Below are 22,828 nucleotides of genomic sequence, written 5' to 3'. Positions count from 1 at the left end.
TTTTTGGTTGTGCCATACATTTTATGATAGAGTGATGGCATTACAACGGACAACTGGTCGCGCAAAAAACAAGCCCTCATACTAGTCTGTGGATGAAAATATAAAAGAGTTATGATTTTTTGTAGGCGAGGAGGAAAAAACTAAATTGTAAAAATAAAATTGTCTGAGTCCTTAAGGCCCAAATGGGCGGAGTCCTTAAGGGGTTAAAGGAGCATCACATGCTTGAAACAATCTTATTTATCCATAATTTTGAAAGGGTGCCAATATTTTTGTCCAGCCCATTTTTGGACTTTGGTGTGACATTATGTCCAATTTGCTTTTTTTTTTACTTCAATCCTTTTCTGTGAGAAATACTTCATTTTCTTAAAAATTTTCAGGGGTGCCAACATTTACGGCCATGACTGTATATCAATTTGTCCTGAAGGTGTTTGATGGGGTTAAGGCCAGGGTTTTGTGTAGTCCACTAGACTGCCTTTATGGACTGCACTTTGATCAGAATCATGCTGTAATAGTAAAAACTGTTTGTTTGTTTTTCCAAATGTTACTTCCATTTAATTAATCTTTTAACATGTCACAAAAAAATATTAAAAGTTTATTTAGGTTTGGGTCTCAGTGTTGAGACCCCTCTCGAATCTTTAAATATAGCTGAGTAAAGCGCTTGGCGCTCAACTCATCTGACTGCAGGAGACAAGCTCCTTAATAGTCTATGGAGCCCATCTCCTGCAGTCAGACAGACTATGCAGTATGCCGGGGAGTAAAGGGAGCTGCTGCATGCTTCTCCTGGCTATATCTAGAGATCACTGGTGTTTGGTAGCACAAGCCTCATGGATATTTACTGATGCAAAGATGACTTAATAAAAAAACAGAAGAATACTGTCTGCTTTATCTAAGTCCCTTCTTGAAAACTTTATCTCCACAGACATTCCTCTTCTTCCTTCCATATCATCAATGAGTCTTGGAGACACTGAAGAAAAAAATGGACCTTTTGTTGTACATTGGCTAAATAACAAGGAGTTACATTTTTCCTTGTCAATGGAAGTCTTTCTTCAACAACTGAAGAAAAGCTTCGACCAGCAGTCTTCAGAAGCTAGTACGGAAGAAACAAACCTGGTTGAGGGGAATTCAGATGAAGGTTTGTTCATGAGTGACTTGTACAGACAAAGCAACTATATACATCATAAGTGATGAGGCTAAGCTTACAACATTTATCTATACCAGGGTTTCCCACCCAGGGTGCCTCCAGTTGTTGCAAAACTTCAATTCCCAGCATAATAAAAGCGGTAATAATAGGGATAAAAGTAAGGCTTGAGACATATTTTACATACCATACACACACTGTGGTTAGGTTATATGCCACAAACTAGTCAGACTTATGAAATTCTTACCGATTCTGAGAATGAAGAGTATGTTAGTTTAGTACTGCTTCCCTTTCTAATTTCACCCTGTCTAGCAATGCACCGCTCTTTGCACGAAAATTCAGCATGACCCTATTCATTGGAATTGCTTCTTTTTTCTGTAGATGGAATGGCCAGGCACCACTGTGCAGGGAAAAATAGTAAAGCCCCCTTTGTTTTCAGGATCAGTGGGGGCCCCAGATGTCGCACCCTGATCAATCATAAAATGACCATGAAGAAATGTAGTGTGTGATCAGACCTTAGGAAAAAAAAAAATCTCCTTTCATTAACCCCTGCCACATAGCATGATATGATAACTTATTACTGTGGCTAGGAATGTCCTGATACCGATACTAGTATCTGTGCCGATACCCGGTATTTGCATGGTATCGGTGACTCGTCTAATGTCACCGATACCAAAGCCGATACCTGGTGGAGTGCTCCGCTGCTTCTCTGATCCGCATCACGCCGCAGCCCTGTTCTGCCGTTCCCTTTACTGCTGCTGCTCCGTTCTGCCGTCTGCATCATGTGGTCTTATGAAGGAGCATGTGACACACACATCCCTCCACCTCCTCCCCTGCGCCCAGCATAATGCTACGGAGAAAGGAGAGTGACGTGTGTGTCACATGCTCCTCCATAAGACCACATGATGCAGACGGCAGAACGGAGCAGTAGCAGTAAAGGGAACGGCAGAACGGGACAGCTGAGCGGCGACAGGCAAGTAAGCAACTACAAGTGGGGTCCTGCTGGCTAAAAGGGGGGGTCCTGCTGGCTAAAGGAGGGCTGATACAAATGTCTGCAGGGGGGTTGTGGTCTACAAGGTGGGCTGTTGTCTACAGGGGGGGGGGGTGGGCTGCTCTCTACTGGGGGTGGGTGGGCTGCTGTCTACAGGGTAGGCTGCTGTCTAATGTCTGCAACTATCTATACTACTTACAAGGGGATACTACCTATTATTAAAGACAATCTTAGAGCAGAGTCACCTGCACTAACTTAAATTTATAGGTAGATAGTGCAGGTGACCTGGTTTCTACCACTGCTCACCATGTGATCATCAGTCATCGGTTTCGCCTCCAATACAAATTCCCTGTTCTGTCCAATGGAGAAAAGAGAAATCTTGGCTCATACTACAGCAGCGGCCTCCATTGTACACAACAAGGACCCACAAATACGGTAAACAGCATCGCCCTGGTGTAAGATTCCCTTTAAAATATAAGTACTCGTACTTGGTATTGGCGAGTACTAGAATGAAAGTATCGGTACTCGTACCCGGTCTTAAAAAAATGGTATCGTGACATCCCTAACTGTGGCAGCCAAATACGAGATGCAACTTTACTGTGGAGCCAGAATGTTAACAATTTAAGTAGCATTTGCCTGTAGTGATAAACCAGAAAGAACAGTGGAGCAAATTTACTATTGCAAGAGGGACAGAATTTTGGCATATCAGTAGTGCCTAATGGCACTCGCCCAGCCATAGTTTGTAAAATCCTCACTTTATTGACCTAGCAGTCTTGACACAAATAGGCACAGTACTGGTACCATGCATGGTTCTGACACTTCCTCAAGTTTTTTTTTTACACTACTGTTGTACATAAAAAAATGTTTTCCTACATGTGCATAGCACTTCAAACTAATGTATATTGCCACCTAGGAATGTTGTCTCTTTTAGGATGCATAGATTTCGTACAATGTAATTTGTACTTAAAGGGTACCTCCCATCAAAAAAACTTTTGATATATTATAGATTAATGTATGCAGAATAACTTTACAATTACATGTTATTAAAAAATATGCTTCTTTCTATTTAATTTTCCACTTTGAAGAAATGACCACTAGGGGTCTCCCTACCAGTCCTGGCAGCAAGCATTTCAGACTCATGCTGGAGTCCTAAACACTACGAGCTGCCAGTCTGCTTTGTTCACAAAGGAGAACACTCAGAGCTGCAAGCCTGCTTTGTTTGCAGCCTGTTTGGCTGTGAACAAAGCAGGCTGGCAGCTCTGAGTGTTTAGGACTCCAGCATGAGTCAGAAATGCTTGCTGACAGGACTGATCGGGAAAAATACAATAGAAAGAAGCATATTTTTCATTAACATGCTATTGGAAAGTTATTCAACATTCATTAATCTAAATAAAATCTAAATTAAAAAAATATATCAAAAGTTTATTTGATGAGAGGTACCCTTTAAAGAAACTTATCAAAATGTGTACTTGAAAATGTCCTATTATTTGTTTATATCCTCTTTTTTATGTTAAGCATATTTCTTTAGGAGTTGTTGATGATGTTTCTAATGTATTATATATATTATAGAAAAAACCCTATACTATTGCCTGACTACTAGGCCTAATATTAAAGTGGTATGCCAGTCTTCTAAAATAGCGATTATATTTTTGGGTCCTGTGAGAGAAGAAAAAAATGACTTTCCTTCCCTCAGTCCATTGCAGCGCTCGTTTGGCTTCTTATAGTCCTCTGATGCTCGTCTCTTCTGCCTGCTTCTAAGACAAGAGATCTGAGCAGGACCTGCACACTCGGCCAATCACTGACCAAGATTTTACACCGCTTCGGTGTCCTCCTTTCACCCAGTTGCTCAAATACAGTCCTTTTTTTTTCTCTCTCTCTCTCTATTATCCTATATTTATTAAGATTATTTCTGTTTTAGAAAATGATTCTTTTGGGGAAACTGATACCAAAGCGGCCACGGAAAAGAAAGAAGTAAATGGTGAAAAAGCTGTCTCAAATTCTTCCTTCCCATCCTCTGTTATTGATCATGAAACTGAAGTCCTGCTGTCAGAATGGAACAAGAACCCAGACATGTTGTTTAGTATTCATCCTGTGGATGGCTCTTTGCTTGTGTGGCATGTTGATTGGCTGGATGAATATCAACCTGGCATGTTTCGTCAAGTTCAGGTATGTTCCAGCCATGTTCTAAGTTCATTACGATGCTAAACGCTGTCTTATTTTCACAGATTTTTTTTCTCCCCGTTAGGTGTCATTTTCATGTAGAATTCCAGTAGCATTCCCAACCGGAGATGCAAACTCTCTCTGCCGGAGTATTGTGATGTATGCCAGCACAAAAAATGTAGACTTGGCTATTCAGCAGGGTAATCAAAAGCCTTCAGGTGTGGCACGTTCATCTTCAATGCTAATATCCGCTGGCCAGAATAAATCATCCAGCAGTCTAAAACTGAGCATATTCACTCCCAATGTCTTGATGATCTCCAAGCATGCCGATGGGTCACTAAACCAGTGGCAGGTCAGCTTTGCCGAGGAATCTGCCTTTTCGACCGTGCTCAGTATTTCTCACAAGTCTAGATACTGTGGTCATCGCTTTCATCTCAGTGACCTAGCCTGCCACTCTGTGCTGCCACTCCTGTTGACAACGTCTCACCACAACTCTTTGCATCCAGTAGAAGACAGTAGTGGCAGAATCTCACACAATTCTTCCCAAGGAGATTATAATTGTAATCAGAATGAAGTGGAAGCCGATAAAACCTGGCAAGATCCAAATGCAGTGTATAGTGAACTTATCCTTTGGAGAGTAGACCCTGTGGGACCTCTGTCTTTCTCTGGTGGAGTTTCTGAGCTGGCTCGTATCAATTCTCTCCATGTTTCCGCTTTCTCAAATGTAGCTTGGTTGCCAACTCTTATACCAAGTCATTGCTTAGGTGAGTACTTATTATTCCATTGTTTTATGAATAAGTATTAATATTATCTTTTTGTAAAATCATTACAATAAAGATGACAACAGCTCGGCGAATCTGTGTTTAAAAAAAATATATATAATAATATATATTTATATATAAATTAGGTTTATAGTTGCCTGTCTGTAAAATTATATGAAATATCTGCTTTCAGGAACCTACTGCAATTCCCCGAGCGCATGTTTTGTTGCAAGTGATGGCCAGAACTTGAGATTATATCAGGCTGTGATTGATGCTAAAAAGCTGCTGTGTGAACTGTCCAACCCAGATATCTCAGTAAGTACTTAACTGTTCTTGGTAAATAATGCAGCCTCATCTTGAAATCATATAGAAGCAAATATGCATATATCACGAAAAGTGGCTGTGTTTATTAATAGAAGTTAAAATATTCATTTTCAGAAATATGTTGGGGAGGTTTTTAACATCATCAGTCAGCAATCTACAGCTAGACCAGGATGCATTATTGAACTAGATGCCATCACCAGCCTGGTAAGCTTTGATGGCAGATATGAAATTGGGCATCTCAATTATACCCTAATTTACATCTACCTATTTATTATACATGTTATGTTTAGCATGGCAGAAAAACACAGCTGTTACATGTGTTTCAAGAAGACTTCATACTGGGAAATCTAAAGAAAACAGGCTCATCTGGAATAAGTGGTCTTCTATCCGATTCCGGTAGTATGCTTTTACATTTTTCTTTTTAATTTATTTTTCTTGCTATTGATTATGTTGACTATAGGTTTAACTAGAGAATTGTTGCTCATTGAGTTGCCAGGATGTTTTAGAGTGAAAAGACATGAGCTGTGAGCTGCATGTGTCCGAAGCGTGGCAGCCAATTGCGAAACTGGTTCATCTGACAGACTCGTGCAATGATTGGCTGCCAACTTTTGGTCTCAAGCTATTGTTTCAACCTAAAGGTGGCCATTCACTGTCAATAGCTGTAACATTCGTTTAGCTGAGAGCTATTCATCTTTCCCCATACACATGATAATGAGTATGTTATATGCTCCAACAAACCTCACAAACCCAAAATGTCCCACATTTGTTATGTTAATAGGGCATGCTTTGTGGAAAAAATGGTATGTTTAATCTATAGTGTTCAAAACTTACTCTTACTAATACTATGGGCCACCACCTCTAGATATCCATGTCACACATTAAGTATTTTTAGACCAGTCTCGCATATTTTCACAATGTTGTATTCCTTATTAACTCTGTCTCAGTTAACTCTGTCTCTAGAGTGATTACTGCAGTACCATGATTAATGCTAACAGAATAGGAGGAGAACCCCTGGCTAAAACCATGTTGCAGTTTATTGTGGTATTGCAGGAATCACTGGAGACTCTGAATTTGAACATAATTCTAATGAGCCCGATTAAAAAAAAATATTGTGTTATATGCATACCTAGAGGTGGTTGTTGCACATAGTGGTAGAAAATAATGTTCTACACTCTGCTTACTAAAAGAAATAGGCCTCAATGTGACAACACCAGACATCATTTGTATCAACATAATGTCATGCATAAAAAGAGGAGGGAGCCAAAGGAATAATAGATCATTTCTTAAATGAACTGTTATTGTCTTGTTTTTTTATCTTTCCTTGGGATAGTTAACTAACATAATAGGTTAGTTTAAGGTGACGCAGAACAAAAGGTCAACTATGTACATGTATAATATGTTCATAGCAGAAGGAAGGCAAGCAATTCTTTTATTGTGAAAGATAATGTGTAAAGACTCATAAAACGCCAGTGGATGTAATGTGACTTCACATGCTTGAGGGAAGCAGAAGCATGTGACTGTCTTTTGAGGACAGCTATTTTAATCCTGTGTTTTAACACTGTGGTTAGCCTGGTGATTATTAACAATAATGCCTTTCTGTTCCTGGAATGTTTTCTATATCAGTTGTAATTAATTTGTTTTCTCCCTTAGAAAACTCCCAGGGTGGGTTTTCAGAAAAATTCTACTTGGTGGTGATTGAATGCACAAAAAACAAGTACTCTGTGCTGCATATGTGGAAATTACACCTGGAATCTATCCCTGTCTCTCTGGGTATGCAACTCTTTTTGTATGGTACAGCCACAGATTAAAAGAGAATTTCTTATATATTCCTAACATACCAATCATCTGGTTATTAAATAAGATGGCCCTTGTCAAGAAAATTGGTGTTGACTGGACCTGTCGGTAATGGCAAACATTAGCGATTGCGCTTATGTCTGCCATTAACCCCTCATATGCTGTGATCAATACAGATCACGGCATCTGCAGCAGTGTGGCCGATTGAGGGATCTGCCGCAGGGATCTGATCTTCCATAATGGCGGACGTAATTCCCCTCACCTGCCTCCGTCCGTCTCCAGGGGTCTTCTGCTCTGGTCTGAGATCGAGCAGACCAGAGCAGAAGATCGCCCATAATACTGATCAGTGCTATGCCCTATGCATAGCACGGAACAGTATTAGCAATCAAGTGATTGCTATAATTAGTCCCCTATGGGGACATAAAAAAATGTAAAAAAAAAAAAAAAAAAAAAAGGAAAAACCCTCCCCCAATAAAAATGTAAATTGTCCCTTTTTCCCATTTTACCCCCAAAAAGTGTAAAAAAATTAATAAATTAAAATATTAATAAACATATTTAGTATCACCGTGTGCGTAAGTGTACGAACTATCTAAATATAATGATAATAATCCAATATGGTGAACGGCGTAAACTTAAAAAATAAATTTAAAAAAAGTCACATCATATTCCAAAAAAAATGTATTAAAAATTTGTTAAAAGTCTTATATACGGAAATGTGGTATTAATAAAAAGTACAGATCACGGCGCAAAAAATGAGCCGCATATGCGGAAAAATGTAAAAGTTATAGGTTGTCAAAATAGAGGGATTTTAAGCTTGCCTATTTGGTTAAAAAGTTTGAGATTTTTTTTTTTTAAAGCGGTACAATAATAGAAAAGTATGTAATCATGGGTATCCTTTTAATCATATTGACCCACTGAATAAAGAAAACATGTAATTTTTACCGTAAATTGTACAGCGTGAAAATAAAACCTTCCAAAATTTGCATAACTGTAGGTTTCTTTTCATTTTACCCACACAAATAGTATTGTTTGTGTTAAATGGTAAAACGAGTGATGTCATTAAAAAGGACAAAAACGAGAATGCAAAAATAAAATTGGCCTTAAGGCCAAAATGGGCTGAGTCCTTAAGGGGTTAAGAAGTTGTAAAGAAAATGATCATCAGTAGTTCAGCAAAATGATGAGACGAGAAACCATGTTTGCAAAGATAAAAAAAATATATCTATGTATTTTTTCTATCCATTCCCTGGGGATTTCATAGGGGGTGATTCACTGTATTTGATGTTTCAATGCTCACAGTTCAAAGAATTCTACGTTATCAAAATTGTTTAGTTTAGACACGTTTGCTTATTTTATTGCTAATCTAAAGTAACTTTTGTCATTGATTTAATACTCATCCTTCTGTTTTACAGAGGATAGATCTGGCTTGGATTTATCAGAAAATACTCAACCAAAAGAAGACTCTTTTAGTTCTGCTTCAGGAGAAAAGGTTCAGTCCCCACTAACTCAAAGATACCAGACCTGTAAAGCAAATTTACAGAGTACAAGCAAGATGTCCCTTTCGTCAGAGCTTGTGTACAGCCAAGAACTAAGTTTGCCTGATGGTGTGGAAGTTATTAGTGTTAAACCATCTGCAGGTAATACAATGAAGAAGTCCAAGGAGCCAAGCCATTCTGAAACATGGAAACATTTTTATGTACAGCCTTGTTGGGGGGGGGGGGGGGGGGGGGGGTTTATTACATTACTACCAGTCGTACATGTTAATTAGAATTTTTTACTATAGAATAGTCACACTCACATATTTGTGAGTCGTTTAATTTACCAAAAATGACTCCATACACCAGAACATTGCTCTGACAATACCAAGTGTTTGTTTTTTGTATACATAATTTTATTTGTAAATTGGAAAAAAGGTAATTTAAACGTTTATTAGGGGTGAGCCTTATTCGCATTTTTTAAAGTGTCATGTAGAAAAACTCATACCTATCCCTTATTCAATGGATAGGGGATACATTTTAGATTGCTGGGACCCCACCCCCCCCCCCCCCCCACGATCTCCTGTACAAGACATTGGCTCTCCCCAATCCAAGGTTGAATTAACTAAACTGTCTGAGATTTTGGACTCTTGCCAGCCCAGCATGATTCCGAAATCTATAACAGACTAGCGGCCAGGACACGTAGGGAGACCCTTAATGGTGGTTATTACTAAATGTATTTTAATATGAAAATATAATTTTTTTAAATAGAATACATTTAGGAACTTGCTAGGAAAGTGTTAATGTGAAACATATTAAAAAAAATAATAATTAATGACAGTTACTCTTTAATGTTAGGCATCAGTGTCTGGCATTGGCTGTGAGTGCTGGTTGCTGATATCAGCCATTACTCTAAAAATGTAAAGCGAGCTCAGCTCTTGAGTTTGCTTCAAAGTCCCTTTGTGTCCTTAAAGGGTAGCTCCCACCATCCTCTTTTTTTTTTTCTGTCCCTGCCTATTGCCCATCTATCCCTAACCCCCTCCCTGCCTTTATTTTTTTTTTTTATTATCTTAAAAATGGCATTTTGTCTGCCTGGTAGTGTGCTCACTACCAGGCAGACTTCCCCAGCAGGCACCACGTCACTGATGCCTGCTGGGGGCCGAGTTCCGCCCATAGTTCTCAGGACAGGGTGCCTCCAGCTGTTTCACCACCACAACTCCCAGCATGCCCTGACATCTATTTGCTGTCAGGGCATGCTGGGAGTTGTAGTGGGGAAACAACTGGAGGCACCCTGTGTTGGAAGACCCCCCCCCCCCCCCCCCCCCCCCCACCTGTGCCGGACCATGAGCGGGGGTCCGTAGCAAGCAACAAGTGTATGCCCGGCTTCCTGTCATGCCCGTACACTCTGGAAACTGTCTCTATGTTTCTGGAGGATTGAAAGTCCTCCAGAACCATAGAGAGAGTTACCAGAGTGTAGGAGCATGACAGGAAGCCGGGCATACACTTGTTGCTCCATATAACGCGCTCCCCCCGGCAATGACAGGAGCAGTGAGGAGGCGGCGTATCCCCACTGGAGCCGGGGCTGTAAGCAGAGGTAAGAGCCATGTTCCTCCCTGCTGCAGGGAGAATATGCAGCAGGGAGGCGGCCAGTGTGTGAGTCCAGGGAGCCAATGCGCAGCCCTGGATTTCACTGTGCTCGCTCTCGCCTGTTTGATTGACAGGCGGGAGCGAGCACCGCAGTGACTAGAATTTCGACTCATTTGCCAGGCTCAAATGAGACGAAATTCTGTAGTGACGTCACTGCCGAATGCATTCGGCCACTAGGAGGGCGACCCCTAGTGGCCGAATTTAAAAGTGATTTTAAACTGGTTTAAAATCACTTTTTTTAATTAAACTATATTAGAGATATGTTGTAGTACTTAAGTACTACAACATATCAATTTTTTTATTTCATGACAGTGCCCATTTAAGGTGACACAAAATACCGACCCCCGTTCGCCCTTGCAGCTCCTGTTCAGCTCCTTCCAGTTCTCCAATGCTTCTGTCTTCTGCCTTTGACAGTAAGCAGAGCATTAGTGCCCCCCACCTCCCTCTGCTGGGCCCCAAAAGGATCAGGTGTTATCTGTGGGAAAACTTGCTAGTATTTGTTCTATTTCCCTGCAGCACCACCACAGGGGAAATAAATTATTCCACAGTGTCTATTGAAATTTGTCGGTTGTTTGTACAATGTGTGACAGACCAGGTCATCCAGAAAGAGAGACACTCTTTTAGGGGGTTATCCCGGGATAGAAACATAGAGCTAATTTCTTCCAAAAACAGCACCACCTCTGTCCTCAGGTTGTGCATGGTATTTCAGCTCAATTCCTTTGAGGTGAATGGAGCCAAGTTTAAATACCACACACAACCTGAGGACAGGGGAGGTGCTGTTTTTGGAAGACATTACCTCTGTGTTTCTATCCCTTGATTAACCCCTTTAATCATGTAGTCCACTTTTACTTCCCTTTGCCATATTCCCACTTAGTGCTGTGACAGTGTGTCATCCCTCTACACAACATTCAGGACTTGTTCACATGGTCAATTCATTTTTCAGTGTGGGTGGAATCTCACAACACAATAAGTGATGCTTTTCATGTAAATCTTCGCTGACTTGAATTACGAATTCAGTGCAGATTACATATGACAATCTGTGGATTTTAGTTGTGTAAGCATGTCCACAGACTGTGTAAAATGTTTAGAAATGTAGGACATTAACTCCATTTGCTAATCACAATGTTTTCTTCATTTTATTTTAAGGGCTCCTCAGTTCTTCTTCTATATACCCCGTTTGTAATGCTCCTTACCTGTTAGCAACATCTTGCTCTGATAGCAAAGTGAGATTCTGGAGGTGCAAAGTCGATTCAGACCTTTCACTTTCTCCGTCTGATCTGGAGAATGGCATTGTGTACACGTGGGAAGAATGGCCTTTGTTAAATGAGGATGGTTTACAAAACAGTGCTGTGAGTATACCAGGAAGGCCAATAGAGGTAAGCTGTGCACATACAAACTGCCTGGCAGTAGCATTCAAGCAGACGCCAAGTAAAACTACCAACTCTTCTCATGAATTTTTGATGCATGTTAGCATCTTTGAATGTGAATCCACTGGAGGCTCTTGTTGGATTCTGGAACAGACTATTCATTTGGATGAACTAAGTACAATGTTGGAGACTGGAATTAGTATTGACCATAATCTTGTAGCTTACCATAAACAAGATTTGGTGTTATCTTCCAACCACCAGCTTCAGCGGAGCACAAAACACTTGGTTCATTTGGACTGGATGTCCAGGGAGGATGGTTCACATATATTAACCATTGGTATTGGTTGCAAACTACTTATGTATGGTCAAGTTTCAAGAAGACTACCAGAACACTCCTCTAAGGAAGACTTTGCATTACAGCTTTGGGATACTGCCAAAAACACTTCTCAGCCAAGGTTTGTACTGTTGAGATGTGTAGATTTGGTGTCTTCTGTGGAAGGGTCCCTGCCTTTACCAGTGTCCTTGTCTTGGGTTCGGGATGGTATACTTGTTGTTGGGATGGATTGTGAAATGCATGTCTATTCCCAATGGCAACCTTTTTCTAAGCAGGATTCATCCAGCTCAGATTCTTTTAATGGAAGCACCCCATCTATAACAAATTTGGTCAGGCAAAGCCAGTCTGTTGCATCTGGTCTCTATCCACCAAAGAAAGCCATGACAAGGTCAATGACTAGCTTAGCACAAAAACTTATGGGGAAAAAAACTGCATATGATCTCCCTGTGGAGATGGAAGACTTTGGACTCTTTGAAGCTGCTCATGCATTATTTCCAATTTTACCTCAGTATCATCCATTGCAATTGTTAGAATTGATGGATCTAGGAAAAGTTCACAGAGCGAAAGCTATCCTTTCTCACCTAGTAAAATGCATTGCGGGGGAAGTGGTCTCTATTAACGACAATGAACCTAATCCTGAGCGCAGGCTCCGCTCACTCTCCATTAGTGCCAGTGGAAGCACTTCTCGGGATCCCAAAACGTTTAGGAAAACAGAGACTGCAGATTATACAGAAATCGATTGTGTTCCTCCTCTACCTTTGTATGCACTTCTTGCTGCAGATGAAGATTCCTCTTTTAATTCCTCAGTAGAAAAATCCAGCACTCACAACAATTCCAACAAGCAAAATGATAGCAATGCAAATGGAGAAAACTATGATGAACTTTTCCAGGTTCCTCCTCTGAGCACTGATGAACTTACAACCTTGGATTCCGAAGAAGAAAACACTAAACCACAAGTCATCGACCTTTCTCAGTTCAGCCCCACTCATTTTGGTCCGGAACATTCAAAGGTTTTATCTAGACATTTACTCCATTCTAGCTTACCTGGTTTGACAAGCATTGAGCAGATGTCTCTAATGGCACTAGCAGATACTATTGCCACGACAAGTACCGATATTGGAGAAAGCAGAGACCGTAGTCAAGGTAAAATACGCTTTTAAAGTATCAGGATTATATATCCATCCGTTTCTTGTCTGGTGAATCGCGCTCAAACACCCACCCTGAGCCTAGCATTCACATGCCTTTTTAAAATGAAGTTATAGCCCATCTGGCAATTCTGGGAAAAGTGTAGATAAATTGCAAAATAGGTCAACTTTCATAGTAAAATCCTGGAACCAATGGGCATAGCATAGTTTTAAAGTTTATAAATGCAGATTGTGATGTGAATTTGATTAAATATATATATAGTATATATATATATATTTTTTTAAACATCTGCTTGTTAAATGGAAAGACAAAAGCAGATGCAAACAATGCAAGTTATTTAGTGCAGTGTGTTCAAGTATTAGTTTAATGCATGGAATTTATTCTTTGATACATCTAGACTGATGACAGGACAGATCCCAGTTTCCAGGTAGGGCAAGGTAAAAAAAAAAGTCCATAGGTTCATAAGAAATATGCTGCTCAATTTTTCATTATTTTGTCAATATATATATGCCCAAATCTTTTGAATTTTAGATATTTTTTTTAAGTTCTCCCAAATAGAGCCCCAGATTTTTTTCCTTTTAATATCAGGCATAGAGCATTGCAGTCCACGTTGGATTGTAGGGTTAATTATGATGCCCATTGAGTTCCGTGTACAAGGCCATTTGATATCAATAGGCTCCTGCATGTAATTTGCTAGGCGTTGTACAGCCAAGCATTGAATGTGTCTCTCCACACTTGATCTGAAGTCTGAACAGGAGTTCAGCATTACAGGTATCATTAAGGGTTGGGATACATATAGTGTATATGCAGCATATTTCATGCTGCGCAATGGGAAATACGCTGCACATTCTCCTATGAGCAGACACACAGGGCTACCTGAAGCAGTCCTGTATGTGCAGTGAGGTTTGGCGGGGGCCTGCCCATCAGTCATGTTGGCTTGCTGGCCCGCTTCTTAACTTCTCTGTGCACACTGGGCTGCTACTGGGTAGCCCTGTGTGTCTGCTCTTATCATAATATGCATCACCTTTCCTGCTGCACTTCGTATACGCTACGTGTGACCCTACCCTAAAGGAAAAGGCACATAGATTTAAAAATTAAAAACTAAGCAGTAAATCGCTAATTCATTACACATGGACAGAAGTCACCCTTAGTACGTAAAAATGTCACATAAGCCAGCCCTTCATAAGATACCATTTTTATTGCAGGTGAATAAAATAGATACAAATCTTCACATGAAACCATGTAGCTGGAACATGTTTTGGATCAGCTGATTTTTTTTTTGACAAACCAAGGTTTTATACAGTGTATGTTGTACAATGGTCCTGCCATCTATTAAAGGAGTAGTGCAGTGAGACATAACTAATCACCTGCCCAAAGGATATAGATCGCTGGGGGCTGACCCCTGGGACCCCCTGCAATCTCCTGAACGGGGCCTTGGCAGTCTGCCAGAAGCAGCCGTTCTAACCCCCGCTGGAAGCAGAGGTCGACACGCCTTCTCCATGTATCTCTATGGGATACATGGAGGGGGTATTTCAGCTGCCGCTTCTTGTGGGGGTTAGCATGCCCCCTTCCAGCAGACTACTGCTGCCCCCGTTCAGGAGATCGCCGGGGTCCCAGCGCTCGGACTATAATTTATTCCCTATCATTTGGATAGGGGATAAGTTATGTTTCACCACAGAACTCCTTTAATTTTATATTTCTTATATGTTTTATATTTCTTTCTCAAACCATTGTACTAAACGTAACCCTAGGAATTGAAATTCTTTCTGACAGGTGGTGAGACTCTTGATGAATGTGGCCTAAAATTTTTCCTGGCTGTTCGTCTTCATACATTTCTCACTACTTCCATTCCTCCACCATACAGAGCTCAGCTTTCTCATCAAGGTAATGTATGTCCTGTATAAAACAGCTGATCAAGTGCACACTTGTTAAGTCATTATCACAATCAGTGGGTCACTGTGCCCATCTATATGATGTATACTTTTATTGTTAAAGACTACCTTAAACTGAACAGCTATTATAGTTCTCAACAAATGGTGAATGATTGTTCGAACTATAGAAAATAAACTACAGAGTGAGCCTTTTATATATTTTATCTTTACTGCTTTTTAATAATGCATTGCACAGAAAGCAGAAAAAAAGGAAACGCATTAACTTATTAAAGAGCATTTTTTACTAAAAAGACATTCCAGGACTGGCTGTTCTTACACAATGCAGTGAAAGCTGTGTGAGACCATGCATTGTAATAATAATGTATGAGTCCTTATCAGCCTCTGTGCGTGGGGAGCAGTTCACTCATTTTTACCACATTTACAAGCCTAAATTTGTTCTCTGTTCAGTCCTCTCAGGAGTATATTTTGTAAATGAATATTGGTTTCTACTGATTTTTATTTTTATTTATTTTTTTAAATACTTTTCAGGCTTGTCTACAAGTCATTTTGCATGGGCTTTTCATTCTGTGGCGGAAGAAGAGCTCCTTGCTACACTCCCAGCAATGCAGAAAGGTGACCCCACCTGGGCAGAGCTCAGGGCAATGGGGGTAGGTTGGTGGGTGAGAAACACAAACAACTTACGGAAGTGTATCGAAAAGGTATGCTGAAATATACTTAATTTAAAGGTATTGAATATTGTACTATTGAGATTATAACTTTTCCAGTATTATAGTATAGAGAAGTAAAGTCCCCTTCTTATACTAAACCAACAAACAAATAATTAGATGCTTGCCAGCAAATCTGTATGCTAGTGCTGGTTCCTGACCATCATTATCCTTTTCCTCCCATCCCAGACCAGAGGTATTTTGTGGTAAAGATTAACGTCGCCTTTCCATATACTTAATGCAACTGACAACTTGTTCTCTACAAAAACATTCATTGTCAACCATATAATAACAGCTTTATCTTCTTGACTGGTGAATATGAAAGAATTCCTGGGAAGCTCTAGTTCTTTTATTTCTTTATACCTGAGGGTACGTTCCCACCTGGCGTATTTTGCTGCATATTTGATGCTGCGTATTTTATTTCCCATTGAAGTCAATGGGTAGGAAAATATGCAGCAGCAAATACGCAGCAAAATACACCAGGTGGGAACATACCCTAAAAGTGAGTTGTTTTGTTTAAACCAGCATTCTGCCTGAATATTGTCAGCTTCACTATAATTATCAGGTTTTCAGAAAAGATAATGGGGGAGATTTATCAAAACCTGTGCACAGGAAGAGTGGTGCAGTTGCCCATAGCAACCGATCAGCTTGCTTCTTTCAATTTTAAAGAGGACTGTGAAAAATAAGAGGCGATCTGATTGGTTGCTATGGGCAACTGGAGAACTTTTCCTCTGGACAGGTTTTGATAAATCTTCCCCAATGAGTCTCAGTCCTAAGACCTAATGTGATTGAGAGTTAAAAGCAGGTGAAGTGAGCGAAAGCTTGTGGTTCACAGTCGGTTAAATCCAACTCTTTTACTGCATTAGTCTTTGCACTGATAGATTCAGAATGGATGGACAGCCAGCCAGCCAAGGAGTGAAGAGTGCTGCTGGCAATTACTCACTATTGCAGTGTGTCTCAGAACTGAGACCCACTGAAATCTAGAATTTCTCTATCGGCTCCATTGGGGGACACAGACCGTGGGTGTATGCTGCTGTCTCTAGGAGATGTGACACTATGGCAACAAAAACAGTTGGCTCCTCCCAGCAGGATATACCCGCCTTCAGACTCTGAGCTAATCAGTTTAAGCTTAGTGTCTGAAGGAGATGGACGGGTCTGGTTTGCTCCAGACCAGGTCTTATGTTTTTTTTGTTTTCCTAGTTAGGGACGTGTTAGTTTTTTATTCCTTTTCTTTTCTGTTTTCAGGTGGGGACTCAGGGTCTGCGGTTCCCCGTTTCCCCATTGCGAGTGAGGGGGCACAGACATTGCGTATACGCGCTGTTAACCCCCCTCGCCAACGGTCAGCGCTTGGGTGGTACCTCATGGGTCCAGGTCCCCCTATTTACCTGCTCGCCCCGCTCGCGCATAGCAGCCAGGCGTGATGCAGGTAACTAAAGCTGACTGAAGACTTCACTGAAGACTCCTTTAGGTAAGTTCTTCTGACTGAGGTAAGTACTTTCCCCCCTTTTTTCTCCATAGGTATGAACGCACAACCTCTGGAGACCCCCTGTTTGGCCCACCTACACTTTATGGGCTAGCCTATGCAAGGGCTGTACTTTATTCTGGGGGAGCAGTGGCACCTGAGGGGGCATTTTTTATGGGGCACTACACTCGTGTGTGTGTGCTTGGTGCACTTCACTTATATGTGTGTGCGTGTGTGCTTGTGCTATCATGTCAGCGCCTTATATGCGGCTATCAGCCGCAGCGCTGTATCGGGCCGGACGCTCTCAGCGCCGGTTTACTTTCGTTTTGTCTGCAGCGCCTTATATGCGGCTGATAGCCGCGGCGCTGCCGTGAGCCGGGTGCTTCAACGCCGGTCTCTGCCGGCACTTTGTCCGCCCGCTCTCTTCCCCCGGGCGCATAAACTGCCTTCAGGTGCGCTCGGGACAAAGAGCGGGCGCCATGACAGTTCTTTAAGGCCGTCTATAGCTCCGCCCACAGGGCTAGGAGCTCTCAGAGGCGCGAAGCAGCCTCCAATCAGCGCCGTGAGCGCGATTTTCAGTTAGAAGGGGTCAGTTAGTGAGTGCCTTGCTTCAGGCACGCCCCTCTCTTCCTATTGGCTGGCCTGTTCACTCTCTTTCTAGCTGCTCAGAGCGAGTTCTCCTCACTGCAGCTGACAGGGGACACAGACTAGGGTGAGAAAGTTCCTATCTCCTTTTTTCTTTCTACATTATGTCCGTATCCAGAGCTTTTCCTTCCTCTAAACAGAAACCTGGAACTTCCGTGACTTACTATGTCTGTAAGCACTGTAATACCAAGATGTCTGGCTCTGCTGAGCCTACTTGCCCTGCCTGCTCTACTGCTCCCCCAGACCCCCTGGTACCCCCTGATGTCCCTTTGGTCCCGGTGGGTTCAGCCGCTCCACCAGCCTGGGTTTCTTCCCTGTCCCAGTATATGGCTGACTTGACCAAAGTCTCCCGTTCGGTGGCTGAGGCCTCCCGGGAAGTGGTGTCCGCCTTGAAGGGGTCTTCCCTGCGCAGGACCTCTGGAAGGGCCAGTTCCTCGTCTCCACATACTTCACGCTCTCACAAGCTTCCTAGGGGTGCCTCGTCTGACTCTTCCATTGAGTCTTCAGATAGACGTGAGCATTTCCCTCGTGGGTCCCCCCCTCCCCCGGTCATCTGGGCAAACCGTCGTTCCTCTAGAGGACGTTCTCTGAGTCACCGCTCTGCCACGCCAGAGCCGCGTACTTGGTCAGCATCCCCCCCTCCAGGACTGCCTCTACTCATTCTCATTCCCCTGGTGAACTGGTGGACCAGGCTTCCGAACTGGCATCTGACTCAGAGGACCGCTCGGACTCAATTGCAATGGTGAACTCTTTGGTGACAGCCCTAAGAGACACCTTTCACTTAGAGGAACCAGGATCTTCGGATGTCAATCCAGGAGTATCCTTTCATCATGCTAAGCCGGCACTTCAAAGGTTCAGCTCTCACGCTGACTTTGACGACATTCTGGAAACCGCATGCAGACATCCAGACAAGAGGTTTCCGGTAATCAAGACAATTCAAGAACGTTATCCATTTGACAAGGACTTTGTCTCTAAGGTGGTTTCCCCTCCCTCAGCGGATCCACCAATTTCCCGGATATCTAAGGCGACTACACTGCCTCTGGCAGATGCTGCTGCATTCAAGGATCCCACGGATAAGAAGGTAAAATCTTTAGCGAAGTTTGCCACTCAAGCAGCTGGCTCTTCTCTTCTTCCCATCTTCGCCTCGACATGGGTGTCCAAGGGCCTGGCGGAGTGGTGCCAAAAGCTCCATCAGGATATCGTAGCTCTGGCTCTCCAATGCTCTAAAGCTGGGGACTTCCTGTGCACAGCTTTCATGCAGGCAGCCCGTTGTTCTGCTTTTGCTGTGGGTCACCTAGCGGCTCTCCGCCGCTCTATGTTGCTTAAAGCTTGGAATGCGGATTCCGCTTCCAAAAGGTCTCTCACTGAGCTTCCCTTTACGTGCGGCCGTTTTTTGGCAAACGCCTTGATGAAATTATATCTGAGGCAACGGGAGGTAAGAGTTCCTTGTTACATCAAAATAAGGCTCGCCCTACTTCCCAAAGGAAGCCCTTTTCCTTTCGGGCCTTTCGGATCTCTTGCTCCAGCAAAGGGTCTGGGCAGGCGCCCTCGCGGGACAGGAAGGCTCCCTCGTTCCGGCCACGCCCATCTTGGAAGTCGGACTCCAACCGGTCTGGCCGCTTTGCGCCCAAATCAGGCAACCGCAAGTCCACTTCTGCATGAAGTGAGGTCCCCACCCGCGGTTTCTTCTCGGGTGGGAGGTGGTCTCGTTTTTTCGAGACATTTGGACCTCTCACATTCAGAACTCTTGGGTCAGGGATGTGGTGTCAAACGGTTACCGGATCGAATTCGCCTCCCTTCCGAGGGATCGCTTTTTTCGCTCCCGGGCCCCCTGGTCTCCTCCTCTGGCGAAGCAATTTCGAGCAGCTCTCCAGTCTCTGCTTCTTCAGGGGGTTATTGTTCCCGTTCCTGCAGGGGAACAGTCACGGGGTTTCTATTCAAATCTTTTTGTGGTTCCGAAGAAGGACGGTTCTGTGCGTCCAATTTTGGACCTCAAGCGTCTCAACCATCACCTTCTTATCCAGCACTTCCGAATGGAATCTCTCCGTTCGGTGGTGGCGTCCCTGGAACAAGGGGAGTTCCTTTCATCGGTGGACATCAAGGATGCCTACCTCCATGTGCCAATATTCCAAAGCCATCATCGGTACCTCCGCTTTGCGGTTCCGGAGGGGCACTTTCAATTTGTAGCTCTCCCCTTCGGTCTAGCCACGGCTCCTCGGGTCTTTACAAAGATCCTTGCGCCAGTGATGGGCCTGTTACGGTCGAGGGGAATCTCTGTGATACCCTATCTGGACGACCTTCTCATCAAGGCTCCAACCAGAGCCCAGACTCTGGAGAATCTGGACGTCACTCTCCACGCTCTGACTCGCTTCGGGTGGATTGTCAACCGGGACAAGTCAGTCCTCCGCCCTACCCAGTCTCTAACCTTCCTGGGACTTCAATTCGACACTGCATATGCCCGGATTTGTCTTCCGCCGGACAAACGTCTGGCGCTCCGGTCGGGGGTCTGCTTCCTTCGGTCCCGGGTATCAGTCTCTATCCGCACTTGTATGGAAGTCCTGGGTCGGATGGTGGCAACTATGGAGGCCGTACCCTTTGCCCAGTTTCATTACCGCCCCCTTCAACTGGCGATTCTTTCCCAATGGAACAGGTCTCCTCTGTCCCTCAATCGTCAGATTGTTCTCCCTCGCAGGGTCAGTCAGTCTCTGCTCTGGTGGCTCTGCTCCCCCCTTCTTCTCCAAGAGCGGTCGTTTCTTCCCCTTCACTGGCAGGTTGTTACAACGGATGCCAGCCTGTCTGGCTGGGGCGGCGTGTTCAGGGATTGGACGGTTCAGGGACTCTGGTCTCCCCAGGAGACCCTTCGTCCGATAAACATATTAGAATTACGGGCGATTCTTCTTTGTCTTCTTCATTGGGAGTCCCGTCTTCAGTCCCATCCTGTCCGCGTTCAGTCGGACAATGCCACGGCCGTGGCGTACATAAATCGACAGGGCGGCACTCGCAGCTCGGCAGCCATGGCCGAGGTGACCAAGATTCTCACCTGGGCGGAGAGCAAGGTTCCGGCCATTTCAGCGATTCACATTCCGGGGGTGCTCAACTGGGAAGCGGACTTCCTCAGTCGGTCCTCACCTGACCCCGGCAAGTGGTCTCTACATCCAGAGGTCTTCGCAAAACTCTGCGACCTCTGGAGCATTCCGGACGTGGACCTCTTCGCGTCCGGGCACAATCGGAAGATCCTTCATTTTGTGTCCAAGTCCCGGGACCCTCAGGCTCTGGCCGTGGACGCCCTAGTGATTCCTTGGGCGGGGTTAACCCTACCCTATCTGTTCCCTCCTCTTCCGCTCCTTCCCAGGGTGCTGTGGAAGCTCAAGGCAGAGGATGTCCCCGCCATTCTGGTAGCTCCAGATTGGCCCCAAAGGTCGTGGTACGCCGACGTAGTCAGGCTCCTGGACGACACTCCACTGCGCCTTCCGCTCAGTCCGGACCTGCTCTCTCATGGTCCTCTTTGCCACCCGAATTTACAGTCACTGCATTTGACGGTGTGGCGGTTGAGACTGCGGTTTTGAGGGCACGCGGGTTCTCTTCCCAAGTCATTCACACCATGCTTAAGGCTCGTAAGCCCTCCTCTGCAAGAATTTACCACCGTACTTGCCGGTCTTTTTTTTGTTGGTGTGAAGTTCAAGACTTCTCCCTGGTAACCCCGTCTTCTCTCCTTTTTGCAGTCATGGTTGGAACTAGGGTTGTCTCACAGTTCCCTTAAAGGTCATGTTTCGGCCCTTACTGTTCTTTTCCAGCAGCCCCTGGCTTCTAGTTTTCATGTCCGGACTTTCCTTCAAGGAGTGACGCATGCTGTTCCTCCTTATCGGTCACCCTCTCCCCCCCTGGGACTTAAATTTGGTTCTGAGTGCCCTCCAGGGTGCACCCTTTGAGCCCCTTAGAGAGGTGTCTCTCCGCCTCCTTTCTTGGAAAGTGGTGTTTCTTGTTGCTATCACCTCCATCCGGAGGGTGTCTGAATTGGCAGCTCTCTCCTGCCGTTCTCCGTTTCTGGTGATCCACCAAGACAAGGTTGTTTTCCGGCCAGATCCCTCCTTTTTGCCTAAGGTGGTTTCGGCCTTTCATCTCAATGAGGACATTGTCTTCCCGTCTTTTTGTCCTGCTCTTTCTCATCCTAAGGAGCGCTTACTACACAAGCTGGATGTAGTTCGGGCTGCTCGGTCTTATCTCTCCATCACTACTTCGTTTTGTCAGTGTGATTCTTTTTTCGTCCTTACGGAAGGTCGTCGCAAGGGACAACCTGCTTCCAAGGCCACCATTTCTCGGTGGATTCGGTCTGCCTATCGCTGTAGGGGGAAGAATCCTCCTTTCAGGGTTGTGGCTCATTCTACCCGTTCTTTTGGGGCATTCTGGGCTCTCCAGAATAGAGCCTCGGCCTCGCAGATTTGCAAGGCGGCTACCTGGTCGTCTTTGCACACTTTCTCGGGGTTCTACCGAGTTCATACCTTCGCATCGGCTGATGCTAGTCTGGGCCGTAAAGTGTTGCAGGCGGCAGTGGAACGGCCGTCTGCCTGACTGCTTATCTGCCCACCCAAGGGACGGCTTTGGTACGTCCCACGGTCTGTGTCCCCCAATGGAGCCGATAGAGAAAAGGAGATTTTTTTTAACACTTACCGTAAAATCTCTTTCTCGAAGGATCCATTGGGGGACACAGCTCCCACCCTTTTGGGATTTTCCTTGGTTCTCTGTCCGAGGGTGTGTTCAGTTATGTTTTTTCTTCTGGTTCTCGGACAGTTTGGGGTTTTTCTTGACCTGTTAGTCTCCTCCTATTGCACTGGAACTTAAACTGATTAGCTCAGAGCCTGAAGGCGGGTATATCCTGCTAGGAGGAGCCAACTGTTTTTGTGGCCATAGTGTCACATCGCCTAGAAACAGCAGCATACACCCACGGTCTGTGTCCCCCAATGGATCCTACGAGAAAGAGATTTTACGGTAAG

General features: G+C 44.0%; 1 protein-coding gene across 6 annotated transcripts in view; it reads left to right on the top strand.

Annotated features, from left to right (window-relative positions):
- Positions 1-22,828, top strand: part of DMXL1 (Dmx like 1) — a 151,908-nt gene that overhangs the window by 68,934 nt on the left and 60,146 nt on the right. For all 6 annotated transcript variants that reach the window (XM_056537383.1, XM_056537380.1, XM_056537384.1 and 3 more), the window contains exons 10-20: positions 920-1,132; positions 4,048-4,295; positions 4,375-5,053; positions 5,244-5,365; positions 5,489-5,578; positions 5,665-5,770; positions 7,025-7,144; positions 8,578-8,802; positions 11,434-13,131; positions 14,908-15,018; positions 15,555-15,724. In XM_056537383.1, the coding sequence (XP_056393358.1) occupies positions 920-1,132; positions 4,048-4,295; positions 4,375-5,053; positions 5,244-5,365; positions 5,489-5,578; positions 5,665-5,770; positions 7,025-7,144; positions 8,578-8,802; positions 11,434-13,131; positions 14,908-15,018; positions 15,555-15,724 (3,782 nt within the window). The remainder of the gene's footprint in view (positions 1-919; positions 1,133-4,047; positions 4,296-4,374; positions 5,054-5,243; positions 5,366-5,488; positions 5,579-5,664; positions 5,771-7,024; positions 7,145-8,577; positions 8,803-11,433; positions 13,132-14,907; positions 15,019-15,554; positions 15,725-22,828) is intronic.

This window comes from Hyla sarda, chromosome 1, assembly GCF_029499605.1.
Source record: "Hyla sarda isolate aHylSar1 chromosome 1, aHylSar1.hap1, whole genome shotgun sequence".
Taxonomy (NCBI): domain Eukaryota; kingdom Metazoa; phylum Chordata; class Amphibia; order Anura; family Hylidae; genus Hyla; species Hyla sarda.
Note: the sequence above shows the minus strand (reverse complement) of the source record. Positions and strands in the feature narration are given on the sequence as shown.